General features: G+C 36.5%; 1 protein-coding gene across 2 annotated transcripts in view; it reads left to right on the top strand.

Moving 5' to 3' along the window:
• The window catches only part of NIPBL (NIPBL cohesin loading factor), a 212128-nt gene that overhangs the window by 177260 nt on the left and 17936 nt on the right, over positions 1–16932 (top strand). For both annotated transcript variants that reach the window (XM_055123811.1, XM_055123812.1), the window contains exons 33-38: positions 3503–3611; positions 5403–5539; positions 13598–13738; positions 13847–13940; positions 14476–14630; positions 15074–15164. In XM_055123811.1, the coding sequence (XP_054979786.1) occupies positions 3503–3611; positions 5403–5539; positions 13598–13738; positions 13847–13940; positions 14476–14630; positions 15074–15164 (727 nt within the window). The remainder of the gene's footprint in view (positions 1–3502; positions 3612–5402; positions 5540–13597; positions 13739–13846; positions 13941–14475; positions 14631–15073; positions 15165–16932) is intronic.

The raw sequence follows: 16932 nt of genomic DNA on the forward strand, positions 1-16932 counted from the left end.
ACAAATGCTACAAATGTGAGGCAAGAATCCCACCACTTAAATATATTTGTGCCACATATAAAGCACAGAAAGGCATTTCATAGAGGAAATTGCATTATCTGACTTATAAGGTGATCACCCTTGTTAACATGGGCAATCAAAACCATATTTTATTTTGTATTAAATCACTGTGCCCTATACAGTTACAAAGTTGATCATGAATGTGTTTTAGTCATAAGTGTTCTGACACCTATCCCTTTACCAGTGCACATTTCCACCACCTTTGTTCCCAGTTTTCCTCCCACCCATCCCCCCACCCAACCCCTGCAGCCAGCCTCTATGGCAGATACTTTTCTTCTCTTTCTTTCTCTCTCATTTTCCTTTTAGACTGTGGTTTGTAATACTGTTACTGGAAGGGTATCATGCATATCACTTTACCTAATTTTAGCACTCGGTTTTTGTCCAGGATGATCATTTCCATCAACCATTGCCATAAGTGGTCCCTTCTCTGTCCTAACTGCCCTCCTCCTCCCTCTTTGTGGCAAGTTTACTGCCATGGACCAGTCCTCCTGACCCTTATTTCTATTGTCTTTGGGTATTATTCACCTAGTGTAGTTATAGGTTTTTATTTTTTTAATCTCACAAATGAATACAATCATTCTGTTTTTCCCTCTCCCTCTGACTCAGTTCACTTAGCATGATGCTCTCATGTCCATCTGCATATATGCAAATTTCATTACTTCCATTTTTTCTAACAGCTGCATAGTGTTCCATTATGTAGATGTACTATATATTTATATGTATATATATATATTTTTTTTTTAACCAAATTTATCTGCTCATCTGTTCTCGGACACTTGGGTTGTTTCCAGGTTCTGGCTATTGTGAATAGTGCTGCAGTGAACATAGGAATGCAGATGACTTTTCTGCATTGTGTTTTTGGGTCACTGGATATATTCCCAGGAGCAGTATTGCTGGGTTGTTTGGAAGCTCAATTGCTAGTTTTTTGAGGAATGTCCATTAGGTTTTCTAGAAAGGTTGGACGAATTAGCATTCCACCAGCAGTGAATAAAGGTCCCTTCCTTTCCACATCCACACCAGCACTGGTTGTTCTTTTTTGATGTGTGCCAGTCTCTATGGCATGAGGCAATATCTCATTGTTGTCAAAACCATATGTATATCCATTTGATTGGAAGAGATTCAGTTGATAAATAATAGATAAGAGATGGATTATTATATAACACATGTTATATAACTGCTACAATCAAGAAAAGTTTGCAATTTGAGACAATATATAATGTATTATATATTAAAAATTTACAGTTTGAAACAATTTAGCAATATTTTATGACATCAAGCGTTCATATCGCCCAGAAATTCCACTCCAAGGAAGTACTATATATGTTGTCAGAAGAGCATTTTTTTTTAAATAAATTTTATTGAATCACTGTGAGATAGTTACAGGCTTTCATATTTGGGTTACAATCACACAATGATCAAATACCCATCCCTCTACCAGTGCACATTCCCCACCACCAATATCCCCGGTCTACCCCCTCTTTCCCACCCTCCCTCTGCCTCCATGGCAGACAATATTCCCCATACTCTCTACTTTTGGGCATTATGACTTGCAACACAGACACTGAGAAGTCATCATGTTTGTTCCATTATCTACTTTCAGCACACTTCTCCCATCCCGACTGATTCCTCCAGCCATCATTTTCTTAGTGATCCCTTCTCTAGTCCATCTTCCCAGAGAGCTTTTTTAATTGTTCATTATACCTTTAAAATTATAATTAACCTGCCTTAGAAGTATGGATATATGAATTACAGTATAGATACAGTGACCTGTTGTGGAGCTGTAAAGATGAATAAAATACAGCTTCATGCAACAACCTAGTTATAGTTTGTGGCATAAAGTTGAGAGGAAAAGCCAGGTCCTAAAAAACCATGTCCAAGAGAATCACTGTCACTGTCATCCCGTTGCTCATCGATTTCCTGGAGCAGGCACCAGTAATGTCTCCATTGTGAGACTTGTTACTGTTTTTGGCATATGGAATACGCCACGGGTAGCTTGCCAGGCTCTTCGAGAGGGGCGGAGGAATCAAACCCGGGTCAGCCAGCATGCAAGGCAAATGCTCTACCTGCTGTGCTATCGCTCCAGCCCATCCAGGAGGATACTTTTTAGAAAGTCTAAAATCAAGCAAACAAAATCTGTAACTAATTGTTTTGAGCAAGGGGATGATAAAGTGCATGTTAGTTACTTTCAAAGTGAGTTAGAGGGATAGGGGTGGAAAGCTTTGGAAAATATAGGTTACTTGAAATATCCTTATCTGAGTTGGGGTTGCCAGGCTCGTGTTGATGTTGTATCTCAGACCAAAATTTGTAATTAATACTTTGTAATAATTTGGTGTTTTGGAGAAGATAGAAGGATGAGGAATTGTTTTTCACTCCTGCCTGAAAAAGACCAGGCTAGCATGTAATTATTAATATAGAATGTGACAAAAAAATTGTTGTTCATTCAAAACTGATAAAAATTAAGGTTTTCTCTTTGAATAAGGAGTGGTAGCCAGTGAATACTAAGTTAATCTGCTTGATACCAGTTTTAATCATTTATCTATCTTGTAATGAATGTTTAATTTGTACTGTCCAGTACTGGCCACACAACAGTTTTTTAGATATAAACTATTTTGAATTTTGATTTTAACTCCCATGTCACACTAGCCTTATATCAAGTATTTAGTAGTATCTACAAATACCTCATGGTAAGCATTAGCACAGACATAGAACATTTCTTTATTACTGCAGAATATTTTATTTGATAACACTAGAACAACACAAATCAAATACATATTTCAGCTAATTTAATTTTCCCAAATTCTGATAACCCATTTTTATTAACAAAACAAATGTGTCTTAGATAATTTTACCATTGACCCATGATTGTGGAGATTAAATTGGTTTTTTTTTTAATTTAATTTAAAGTGATACCTTTTGTCATCTTGTTCATGACACTTTTCTACAATTATTTATTAATTGGCAGCGGATAAAAGTGCTAGCTTTATGTTTTACACTTATAGATCAATTATAGTTATTATTACATATAAGTATAATTAATGCATAATAATTTTTTGAAATATTAGAGGACTTGAAATAATGAGAAATGGAATTCTAATTCTTTAAAATAATTCAGCTACTATTTAGTAGTATTATTAAAGGAAAATCACCTCTCTAATTTCTCTCATATCTTACCTCAAACCCTACACATAGCAGTTTAAATACTTCATGCTAAAATTGTTTGAAAGTATTTATAAATTTCTGTTTTATAAAATAATTTAAAACATTTGATTTATTAATTTGCAATTTTAGTATTAAGTTGTTAATGACAAATTGAAACGTTTATTATTTAAGGACACATTTAATGCATATCTATTGCCATTGCCTAATGAATAATTATGCTGGGATTCTTTTTTTTTCTTTTCCTTTTTTTTCTTTTTTTTTTTTTACGTATATACATATATAGTTGTTGAAGTCCGAAGAGGATTCCTCATATAAACCTGTGAAGAAAGCTTGTACTCAACTTGTTGATAACCTAGTTGAGCACATTCTTAAATATGAGGAATCTCTAGCTGGTAAGACATTTTATATGTTGGTCATTAAGTTGATTTTATAAAATATATTATAATATCAGCACATTTCTGATTTTTTTCCTTTGACTTTTATTAGCCTACTAATTAATGACTTCACTTTTAAATAAAATTTTTATTTGATGTTGCATTCTACATTATATTGTTATCGTTGACTAAGATTATCAAGAGCTATGTAATAGAATTTTAGGCCTTATCTCTTTCACATTTTCAATGGCATATAATTGTAGATCTCATATTTAATAGCAATTAAAATCCAGAGGCTGGAGAGTTAGTACAGCAGGGAGATATAGTACAGCTGGAGAGTTATTACAGCAGGAAGGATACTTGCCTTGCACATGGCCAATCACACTTCCATCCCTGGTGCCATATGTGGTCCACCAAGTAGTACTGCCAGGAATAAGCCCTGAGCACTGCCAGATGTGACCAGAAAAAAATCAGGACTTTATGTGTATTTGTTTAATAGTACTCATCAGAAAAATATTTGATACTTTACTTTTTAAAGCATAAAAGTTTATTCTAAAGTTACATTGTTTTAACTATTATTAAATTTTTATAATGATTGTAGTAGTACATTCCTAAAATTTAATTTGCTAAAAGTTATTCCTGAGCTAGAAAAAAGTTAATATTTTTAATTGACAAATTACTTTTAAATGTTTTCTGTTTATCATATTATGCACCGGTCACAAATCTAATGTTACTAATCTAAATATAGCTATAAGTTCTGTTAAACCATAAAAGATGTATCTTTTGTGTCTTTTGCTTAAAATACATAATACTAGCTAAAATAGGGCTGGAGAGATAATATAGCAGGTAAGGCATTTGCCTTGCACAACAAAACATACCTGGGTTCAATCCCTGGCATCACATACAGTACCCCAGCACTGCCAGGAGTGATCCCTGAGCACAGACCCAGGAGTAAGCCCTGGGTGTGGTCCCAAAAACAAACAACAAAAACAGATTAGCTAACATTACTTGCATCTCTTAATTTACATAATGAAGAATAATAGCATTTGTCATTCTTTAGGATAAACCTCTAACAGAGACACTATTTGTGGCACTTAAGGAAATTGTTGATGTCCCTTATATTTTTTATGCAGTTCTTTTATTTTTTTTCATTTTCCATGTGTACCTCTTTTATCTCTGTTTTCTCCTTATCCTATTTTTCCGTCTTCTAGATTTTAAGGTGATACTTATCACTTACTGTTTAAAAGTTGCATATCTCTAAAAACTAATTTACCTTCTAATAATCGCTGTATCTCCTAACTAGGAATTTCTTTCTCCTCCCAGTATTTTGTTTACCTTTCAAAGATTTACTTTTACAAATGATTAATTTTTCATTCCTGTCCTTAACATCTTTTGCCACAATACCATCTCTTTTTTGACCAATATTTATAAACACAGTATTATCTCACCTATTATTTCCATTTGTCCTTTTTCCCCATAATTCCTTCCATCCATTTTTTAGACATATGACCTATTATTCCCAAAAACCCATCACCAAAACTTCCCAGTTTCCATTCTTTTTAACTTCTGTCTTACTTCCTTCAAAATAATATTTGCTTTCCATAGTGCAAACTCATTGCCCCTTATTTTTATAGTTTGTAATTATTAAAAAACGAAAATCAGGAAGTATGTACTAATTAATGGGATATACTAATCTGTTTTTATTGATGCATGTATTAAATGTATCCAGGGCATAGTAATTTAAGCAATATCCTGAATGATTTTTATTACCTAGTCATATTTTAGTGTCTTATTTCTCTGTTTTTCCAGACTCTGACAATAAAGGTGTGAATTCTGGAAGATTGGTAGCTTGCATAACCACTTTGTTCTTATTCAGCAAAATAAGACCCCAACTCATGGTTAAACATGCTATGACTATGCAACCGTACCTTACCACTAAATGTAGCGTAAGTATAGTGCTGTCTTATTTTTGTGTGTCTTAACATCAATCATGTATATTAAATTTAGAATTCACATGTATGTCATTAATATTATTTGATCAGCTGTGTCACAATTATACTTTCAAATATACTTTCACTATTTCTGGCATCTTCTCTGTAAGCTTTATATTTATATCTGATAAATTTCAAGTTTTAGTTCTTTGAGTAAAGCTCAAGCTAAATTCAAAGGAAATACTTTAAATCTTACTCTTAAAACATCAAAGGTGAGTAACTTTGTAATTCATGGTGATTCAATATAAAAAAAATCAGGTGTGTGAGGCAAGAGTATCATTGTGAAATGATCTTTTTGGATTTTGAATTTGCTTTTTCACTTGTCATTTTTAATATATTTTACAAATATTTTTATAATATATATAGCTCTCATATAAGGGCTGGAGTGACAGTATAGTGGATAAGGGACTTGCCTTGCATGAAGCTAATCCAGGTTCATTCCCTGGCATCCCATATGGTTCCCCAAGCACTTCCAGGAATAATCCCAGAGTGCCGAGCCAGGATTGTAACCCCTGAGCACCTCGAGGAGTGACCCCCTCAGAAAGCTTTCATATCAGAAATGTTAGGCGGTTTTAAATAAATACAGTTTTACTAACAACAGGTGTGAAAATTAAACATGGATTAGAAACTACCAGCTTAGGCTGGAGCAGTAGGGCAGTGAATAAGGAACTTGCCTTGCGTGCAGCTGACCCAGTTTTGATCCCCTGTTTCCCGTATGGTCCCACAAGCTTGCCACAAGTGATCCCTGTGCTCAGACTCAGGAGTAAGCCCTGAGTTCATCAGGATCAGGGTGATTAATTATAGAGATACAAGATTAGTGTGATATCTACAAAACAATGTAATATACCACATCAGCATGACAGATTAAAATCTTGTGATCATGTTAATAGTTGCAGAGAATGCTTTTCACAGGATTCAACAGTCTTAATATTTTTAACAAAAAAAAATTTGGCTAAATGTGGATGTGGTAGGGAAAAAAAGGCTCTTATCCAGTAAAGATCATAGACAACAAGCCCACAGCGAGTATCCTTACCCAGTGGTGAAAAATTAAAAATTTGTCCTCTAAGATCAGGCAGAAAGCAGATGTGTTCACTTTTCCACTATTATTCAGAATAGTATTAGAAGTTCTGGAAGTATTAGAAGTTAAGGAAGGAAAATAAAGAGATTTAAATTGGAAAAGACATTGAACCATCACTTTTTTCAGGTGACCTAATAATATACATGGAAAACCTTAAGGACTGTACAAAATAAACCTATTAGAAACAGTAAACTAGTAAAGTGACAGGTTAGTGAACACTGCAAAAATTTGTTAGATATTTATATGCAAGCAGCAAAGTAGAAAAGGAAAAAAATTTAAATACCTTATTTACACTTATAGTAAAAAACATCAGATACCTAGGAAGCAGCAAAGAAGGGAAAGTATTGTGTTGAAATCTATGTCACTGTTAAAAAGAAATTAAAAAGGACACAAGGAAATGGAAAAAATATTCTATACTTACGTGTTGGAAGAATTAAATTGTTAAAATAATCATCCTATTTGAAGCATTATATAGATGAATGCAGCCTCAAGCAAAATTCCAATGGCATTCTTCAAGAACATAGAACAGATACTATTAAAATTTGTGTGGAAACACAAAACACCCAAAATAACGAAAGTACTTCAAACAAAAAAACAAGGAGACTTGCATTCCCTGACCTTAAATTATACTATAAAGCAATAGTCATCAGAGGAGTTTGGGACTGTAGTAAAAGCTCTGTTATTAATGGAGCAGAATTGGGTGCCCAGAAGTATATATTTTGACATAGGGACAGTTAATTTAAAACAAAAGTAGCTCTATATGTAGATCAGGAGAGCCTCTTAACAACTGGTGTTGGGAAAGCTGGTTAGTCATATGCAAAAAAGAAAGAAATTGGAGAGAGAGAGAGAGAGGAAGGGAGGGAGGGTGGGAAAAAAGAGGAAGGAAGGAGGGAGAGAGAGAAGGAGAGAGAGAGAAGAGAAGAGAGCATAAAGGCTTAGGTGCTCGCCTTGCCTGTGGACTAGCACACTTAGATTTCTGGTACTACATCATCCCCCAGTGGTGCACAGAGCCTGGAAAAGACTCTAACTAAACACTGCCAGGTGTGAGTTAAACCCACACATCCCGGGGCTGGAGAGATAGCACAGCGGGTAGGGCGTTTGCCTTGCACGCGGCCGACCCGGGTTCAAATCCCAGCATCCCATATGGTCCCCTGAGCATGGCCAGGGGTAATTCCTGAGTGCAGAGCCAGGAGTAACCCCTGTGCATCGCCAGGTGTGACCCAAAAAGCAAAAAAAAAAAAAAAAAAAACCCACACATCCCTACCAAAAATTGTATCACTATCTCATAACACACATAAAGTTAATTCAAAATGAATTTGACACTTTAATATTGAAACTGAATATTCAAAGATAATTTCTGACTACATTGGCAAAAAATGCAAATATGAAAAAAATTAATGAGACTACACCATACTACAAAGTCTAGACTGTGAAGGGAATAATGACAAATTAAAAGATACCTATATGGTCCCCTAAGCCCAGCCAAGGAGTGATCCCGGAGAACAGAGCCAGAAGAAAGCCCTGAGCATTACCAGGTGTGACCTCATCCATGACTGCACTGTGGAGAAATTGTGACTGGTGTGTACTCTTTTTAGGGCCTCTTTGAAAGACCTGAACTGCAGGTCTTTGAAAGACCTAAGCATGGACAGAGGAAAGGAACTATAACAGAAAATGGCTTAAATAAAAATCAGTTGTCTAAATGATGCTTACACTTCTACACATAATAAACTCTTTACACTTAAAAAAAAATAAAAGCAAGGAGAAAGGGGACCAGAGAGATAGTGTAGGGGTTATGGTACTTGCCTTGCACATTACCACCCCTAGTTTGATTCCCAGCACTGCATTTCGTCCCAAGCATAGAGCCAGTAGTAAATCCTGATGAGCACAGCTGAGTATAGCTTCAAAACAACAGTTTTTTTTTTTTAAATATAGAAAAAGGGATCCAGATAGTACAGTGGGGAGAGTGCTTGCCTTGTACGAGACCAGTCCGTGTTGGATTTCCAGAACCCCCTATGGTTCCCAAACCTTAGCAGGAGTGACCCCTGAGCACAAAGCCAGGAGTAAGCCCTAAGCACTGTGGTATGGCCTCAAAACAAAACCAAAAAAAGCAGACACTTGCTCAAAGACCACATATATGTGACCAGTAGAAAAATTGTTCAACATCATTTATTTTCAGAGAAATGCAAATCTCAGTGACAGTGAGATATGATTTACACCGGTAATTCTGTCCTAGGCATCTATCCCAAGAACAAAACTGTTTATAAAAGTATTTGCACAGGCATTTACTACAGCACTGTTTACAGTAGCTAAATCTGGAACAATTAAAATGTCCAACAACAAAATGAGTGGATAAAGAAGGGTTGTGTGTGAGTGTGTGTACACACATATTTATGTGTGCATGTAAAATGGAATATTGCTGAATCTTAGGAGATGAAATTCTGGTTTATTGTTTGCAACTTGAATGGAACTGGAGGAGGTCATGTTAAACAAAAGAAGTCAAAGGGAAGGCAGGTACTGGAAAAATCTCAGGCAATGGCCATACAGATAAAAAACAAACAAAAAAAAAACCAAGCAAACAATGAAGAGGGCCAGGGAAGATAGCTGAAAGGAGCTAAAGTGCAAGCATTGCACATAGTGCCCCAGGTTCAATCCCTGGCACCATATGCTCTTTCAGACTTCACTAGATAAGACTCCCCAGTGCCCCTCCTCACAAAGAAAAGGAATGTGTAGTGGAGAGAGAATGAAAACCCTTGGGCTCTAACAACAGAACCCAGTTTACCATAGAGGTTGGTGGGAGGGTCAGAAGGGAAGAATATAAGGTTAGTGGTACTAGAGTGTTTGGGCACTTTAGAGGAAGAAGAGGTGCAGTAATAATAATACTAATTAAGTATTCAAAGAACAAGATGAAAAATCTTATTAAATTCATGGAGAATAACATTTTGAGGGGCCAGAGAGATACAGCAGGTAGGGCTCTTGCACCTTGGTTGGATCTCCTAACACCACATTATCACGTATGTCTCCCCCCCCACCCCACCCCTCACACACACACTTTTTTTAAAACTTAACATTTAAGTCCACAGTGGGTAGGGCATTTGCCTTGCACATGGCTGGCCTGGGTTTGATTCTTCCATCCCTCTTGGAGAGCCCGGCAAGCTACCAAGAGTATCCCGCCCGCATGGCAGAGCCTGGCAAGCTACCCATGGCGTATTTAATATGCCAAAAACAGTAACAAGTCTCACAGTGGAGGCGTTACTGGTGCCAGCTAAATCAGTGAGCAGTGGGATGACTGATACAGTGACAGTGAACATTTAAGTAAAATGGTTTTTTTTTTAATTTATTTATTTTTAATTAGTGAATCACCGTGAGGGTACAGTTACAGATTTATACACTTTTGTGCTTATGCTTCCCTCATACAAAGTTCGGGAACCCATCCCTTCACCAGTGCCCATTCTCCACCACCAGTAAACCCAGCATCCCTCCCACCCTCCCCAATCCCATCTCCCCCCACCCCACCCTGCCACTGTGGCCGGGCATTTCCTTCTGTTCTCTCTCTCTAATTAGCTGTTGTGGTTTGCAATAAAGGTGTTGAGTGGCCACTGTGCTCAGTCTCTAGCCCTCATTCAGCCCGCAACTCCCTTCCCCCACATGGCCTTCGACCGACTACATTATAGTTGGTGATCCCTTCTTTGAGTTGCCCTTTCCCCAGAATGTGAGGCCAGCCTCCAAGCCATGGAGTCAACCTCCTGGTACTTATTTCTACAATTCTTGGGTGTTAGTCTCCCACTCTGTTATTCTATATTCCACAGATGAGTGCAATCTTTCTGCGTCTGTCTCTCTCTTTCTGACTCATTTCACTTAGCATGAAACTTTTCATGCCGATCCACTTAAATACAAAATTCATGACCTCCTTTTTTCTAACAGCTGCATAGTATTCCATTGTATAGATGTACCAAAGTTTCTTCAGCCAGTCATCCATTCTAGGGCATTCAGGTTTTTTCCAGATTCTGGCTATTGTAAACAGTGCTGCGATGAACATACATGTGCAGATGTCATTTCAAATATACTTTTTTGCCTCTCTGGGGTATATTCCCAGCAGTGGTATTGCTGGGTCAAATGGGAGCTCAACCTCTAATATTTTGAGAGTTGTCATATTGTTTTCCAGAAGGGCTGAACCAGTCGGCATTCCCACCAGCAGTGTAGAAGGGTCCCTTTCTCCCCATATCCTCTCCAACAGCAGTTGCTTTTGTTCTTTTGGATGTGTGCTAGTCTCTGTGGTGTGAGGTGGTATCTCGTGGTTTTGATCTGCATCTCTCGGATGCTTAGTGATGTAGAGCACTTTTTCATGTGCCTTTTGGCCATTCATATCTCTTCCTTGGTAAAGTTTCTGTTCATTTCTTCGCCCCATTTTTTGATGGGGTTGGATGTTTTCTTCTTGTAGAGTTCAACCAGTGCTTTATATACCATTGATATCAACCCTTTATCTGATGGGTATTGTGTAAATATCCTTTCCCATTCTGTGGATAGTCTTTGTATTCTGGTCACTGTATCTTTTGCAGTGCAGAAGCTTTTTAGTTTAATGTAGTCCCATTTGTTGATCTCTGTTTTTACTAGATTGCTTAGTTCCGTGTCACTTAAGTAAAATGTTTTAACTTAAATAAGTATATAGTACACAGTAGCATGTGTATGTATGTAATTAAAGTAAAGGATATATAAAAAATACAAAATTGTTAGCTCTGTTATTTTATTTTTGTACTGGTGCCACACCAGGTAGTGCTGGGGCTTGCTACAAACTTTATTCAAAGATCACTCCTGGCTCTACCTGGGGGACCAATATGCATAGCCTGGGATTTAACTAGGTCAGGTGTCTGCAAGGCTAGCATCCTACCTGCTGTACTGTATCTTCCGTCCTCATTTTTTACTGAGTTGTCATAGCTTATAATACTGTCGAAGTAGTTGTTCTACAGTTGCAAAGCAAGTACACCAATCACTCTCACTATTTCAAGAACTCTCTATCATTCTCCCACAGGACATCCTCCCACAACCATCACCCCCTAACCCTCTCAACCTCATTTCCCAGTTCTGTCAGTCATATCTCAGGGTTACTTTGCTTTGGTGATAACTAATCCCTTTCTTTGTTTCTTAATATTCCATATATAAATGTGCTCCACTGGCTTTTATTTTCTAGCTCCCTCCAGTTCCACTGAGTTGCAGCAAACTGCAAAATTTAATCTTTTCTCATAGCTCAATAGGATTTTATTGTGTATATTCACCACAGTTTATCTACTTATCTGTTGTTGGACATTTGCTTGTTAACAGAGCTTGAGTATTGAAAATAGTGCTGTATGAACATCACAGTCATTAGCTCTTAATGGAGGTTTTGCTAATTGTCCTTTATTTTTTTCTTCTTTCCATCGAATGTTTATAAGACTTTTTTGATATTCTACTATGAATATAATTATGTATTAGAAAAAATAGTTTCGTGCAAAGGATTTTGGTTTGAGAGCCACACCTGTCTTTATTCAGGGCTTACTCTTGGTCTGTGCTTAGGAATCAATCCTGACAGTCTGGCAGGACCGTAAGTGTTGCCAAGGATCGAACCAGGGTTGGATGCTTTCGAGGCAAATGCCTTATCCACTGTACCATCTTTTCAACCCTTGTAAGCTTTTTAAAACTTCTAGGGCCAGAGAGATAGTACAGTGGGGTAGGGTGTTTACCTTACATGCCAACCCTGATTCAGTCCCCAGCACTTCATATGACCTCCTAAGCACAAAGCTTTAGTAAGCCTTGAGCACCACTGGGTGTGTCCACAACCCCAGGAAAAGACATTTTGTGAAATGTTTGTTCTTTGATTCAAATGCATCACCCATTGTTTTAATGCATTATTTTCTTGGAAAATTTTATTGACAGTTTAAATTTAGGCCATTGTTTTTCTGAATTTTAACAATATGGAATCTAGTATAAATTTAAGGAAATTTAATGATTAGAACTAAAATACTTAGATTTTGTTGTCACATTATAAAACTGTTTGAGTATTAAAAGAATATTATTGCAGACAATAATATTTATTAGGATTTAGCCTATTGCGTGATACCTAGCTCTCACATTTGTCGTATACATTTGGTTTATAGAGTAAGGTCAGCTTGCCTCTCTTATGGAGCAATAACTAAATTATCCTTTGGGTTTTGATGAGATTTTTTGTTTGTTTTTTTGTTTTAATGAATCACCATGAGATACAGGTACAGACTTACGAACTTTTGTGATTATGTTTTAGTCATACAATAATCGAGTACCCATCCCTTGGTGGGGTTTTTTGTTGTTACTTTTTTGTGGAGGAGGGCAATGTGGATGCACATCTGGTGGTGCTCAGTGCTCAGGGATGACTCCTAGAAGGGCACAGGGGACTGTTGGGGTATTGGGGGTCGAACTTGGGTCAGCCACATGCAAGCAGGCTTCCTAATCACTGTACTATCCTCTAGCTTCAAAAACATCTATCTTTTTGACAGCAAGATAGAGATGGTCTTGATTTTGAATTGTTACTTGGTGGTATTTATTTATTTTCACTTTGAGGGGGTCACAACTGGCGATGCTCAGGAGTTGTTCCTGGCTGTGCACTCAGGAATTACTCCTGGCGATGCTCCAGGGACCATATGGAATGCGGGGTATTGAACCCAGGTCAACCATATGCAAGGCAAACGCCCTACCCTCTGTACTGTCGCTCTGGCCCCACTTGATAGTATTTATATTGGTAAATTGCTGAACTTCTTAGTTTTGTTTTTCATATGTAAACTGAAGATACAGGTTTTCTTTAAAATACAAAAGATTCCTTTCTAATAATTTTCCCACTAAAACTTTGCATATATGGTAATTATATATGCATAAAGCTGCATGCAGTTTAAGATTTTTATATTCATAAAGTGCTGATTTTGTCCTTGTAGACACAAAATGATTTCATGGTTATCTGCAATGTTGCAAAAATCCTAGAGCTGGTTGTACCATTAATGGAGCATCCCAGTGAAACGTTCCTTGCCACTATTGAAGAAGATCTAATGAAACTTATCATCAAATATGGCATGACTGTAAGCATTTGCTTTCCAATTTTTATTGATAGCATATACTTCACAAACTATCATTTTCACGTTTCACCATGTCTTCATTTCTAAACTAAAAATCTCTATATTTTTTAGGTAGTACAGCATTGTGTGAGCTGTCTTGGGGCAGTTGTAAATAAAGTGACACAAAATTTTAAATTTGTGTGGGCCTGTTTTAATAGATATTATGGTAAGTTTATTGCCTGATTTTAACATTTTTCTGTTTAATTCTGCAATAAGTCCAACTCACTTTTAGAACATTTTGGTAGCATTGGTAGAATTTTAAGAGTTATACTTGTCCTCTAATGTCCACTCTAAGGAGCATTTTCTTTTATCTTTTGTATTCACTTAATAACCCAGTGTGATCACTTCAGAAGTTTATCTCTTTATGAGTACATTTTGTGAAGTTTTCTTCCTGCTATGTAAAGTTAAATTTTAATCTTTTTGGCCCCGCCCCGTCGCCCCTCCCCGTCCCCCCGTCCCCCCATCCCTCCGTCCCTTCGTCCCTCCACGAATAAGTAAACAAACCATTCCATCAATAAAATGAAAATCAAATAAAAAAAAATTTAATCTTTTTAAAGATTCTTTTTTTATTTTAGACATACTAATACTTAGAAACACTAGTGTAATTTAATTATAATCCACTAACAATAAGTATTTGACTCTAATAATCTGAAATTTGACATAGATAAATATTCTTTATGTTTATTTCACCTATTAAATAGGTGCCATCTCAAAATTAAAAAGTCAACACCAAGAGGACCCAAATAACACTTCACTTCTAACAAACAAACCAGCACTTCTTAGATCTCTTTTTACTGTTGGAGCACTATGTCGTCATTTTGATTTTGATCTAGAAGACTTTAAAGGCAATAGTAAGGTAATCTTATATTAATTACTTAGTATATCTTTACTATAATTCTGTGAACCTATGAATTTGAAATGGGTAATGACTCAGGGTGAAGACAGTATTAGAGTTGTCTGGTTTAATGAGAATTTTGAAACAGTGTTTCTCTAAACATGTTTCCTAGACTAGCTTCTGATCCATGAACTTTGGTGAGTATCAGCATTAAGCTTGCACCAATGTTATACTAGCTTTGTGTTGGGGGTACAATGTTATTACTACTTCTACACAAGAGTCTTTGATAGTAGATTATTTTGAATGCAGTTTTTTTTTAATTATGGGTTTATAAATTTATTGGTGATTTGTTCTTAGTTCATGTGTAAATTCTGTTAGATTTTAGGTATTATTTTCTTCTGTAGTTGAAAATCAATCTAAACTATTATTCTTTGCATACCTTAATTTGTTTTTCCCCCTCTCAGGTTAACATAAAGGATAAAGTTCTTGAACTATTGATGTATTTTACAAAACATTCAGACGAAGAGGTGCAAACAAAAGCCATCATTGGTCTAGGTAAATTGAGTATTTCTTTATAATCTAAGAGGCAGAGCAAATTTCATATTTTGAGATTAAATTGTTGATTTAGTTTATAATTGTAAAACACAGGATTGTGGGTTAAAACTAACCTGGGCTTCATTCTTGCCTTAGCAAGAATAGGTGTCCTTCAGCAAGTCGGGTAACTTCACTATTCATCGGTTTATTTAATAGAGATGACAGTACTATCTCCTACCCTCAATGTCATAGAGTTTCTTAGTTGTTCCTTTTCTTTGCAGTTATTTATCACTGTATGTATATATGTGTGTATGTGTGTGTGTATAGTGATATATATATGTGTGTGTGTGTATATGTATGTATACACACACACACACACACACACACACACACACACACACACACCAGTTCTACTTTAAACAAGGGCAGTATGGGGCCAGAGAGTGCAGCAGGTAGAGCACTTGTCTTGCATCTGGCAGACAATCCCTGGCATCCCAAATAGTCCCCTGAGCACTACTGTGTGTGCCCCCTCCATCCTACAAAACAATAAGAGTCTACCTAGACTTCTTAATATGTTGAAACACAAAAGGGACATTTTTCAGTGTATACCATTTCCAGGGTCATTGGTATTCTTACAAACAGGTAGCTCTTTGTGACTTATCTGGAATTTGAGAGAAGAAAAAGAATTAAAATCCTGAATTAAATGCAGTTTAAACAAACACAAGAGCTTTCTGTTCAAGTTTTGTTTTGTGCATTTGCATGTAAAGGTATTTAATGAAGTTAAGACTTCATTTTGGTAGAACTACCAGGGCTTATCATTTAATACACATGGATAATCTTTTGTACAAAAGATGAGTAAAAAAGATACTATATTACCCAAGCCTCATTATTACTGTTAGGACTGGAGCGATAGCACAGCGGGTAGGGCATTTGGCCTTGCACGCAGCCTACCCCGGTTCGATTCCTCTGTTCCTCTCAGAGAGCCCTGCAAGCTACCGAGAGTATCCTGCCCTTACGGCAGAGCCTGGCAAGCTACCCATGGCGTATTCGATGTGCCAAAAACAGTAACAAGTCTCACAATGGAGACGTTACTGGTGCCTGCTGGAGCAAATTGATGAACAATGGGACGACAGTACTATAGTGCTACTATTTTTCTTACATAAATTTAAATTTTACTATTGTATTCTTCCTTCATATTATTCAGAGAATCACATATAACAAATATAATAAAACTCCCAATTGTACTCTACTAGGCAGTTAATTGGTACAGTTAATACACTCAGAGCTATCGTGTATCTTTGAATAATCTCTCTAAACAAAAATTATACAAAGCAATAAAACGGAGTGTTACAATGAATAGTGTTACATCTAGTAGTGTTATATTACAAAACAAATAATGGGACTGGTGGGGCAGGGGACTTTCTGCTTTTTTGTTCTGTGGTATCAGGGATTGAACCCGGGTCAAAGCAGGTACTCTGCTTAAAGCTAGATCTCCAACCCTTGGAAATTTTGATTAAGGAACACTATCCAGAAAATATTGCCTCTAGACTTGCTATTAAGAGACATCTTGCATGGGCCATAATTATCTGTGATCTTGGGCTAGTTATCTACTCACTCTATGCTTTGAATTTAATTTCTTACTTGGTATCTCTAATACTTGCTGTTATCAAGGGTCTTTATTGTACCTTACTTAAATGAGGATTTTGTGCAAATAAAGGTTGGGTAATACTGTTTTACTACTTATGGTTATAGAATTTAGCATTGTAGCTTCATATGAGAAATAAATGGA

The sequence above is a fragment of the Sorex araneus genome, chromosome 1 (assembly GCF_027595985.1).
Source record: "Sorex araneus isolate mSorAra2 chromosome 1, mSorAra2.pri, whole genome shotgun sequence".
Classification (NCBI taxonomy): Eukaryota; Metazoa; Chordata; class Mammalia; order Eulipotyphla; family Soricidae; genus Sorex; species Sorex araneus.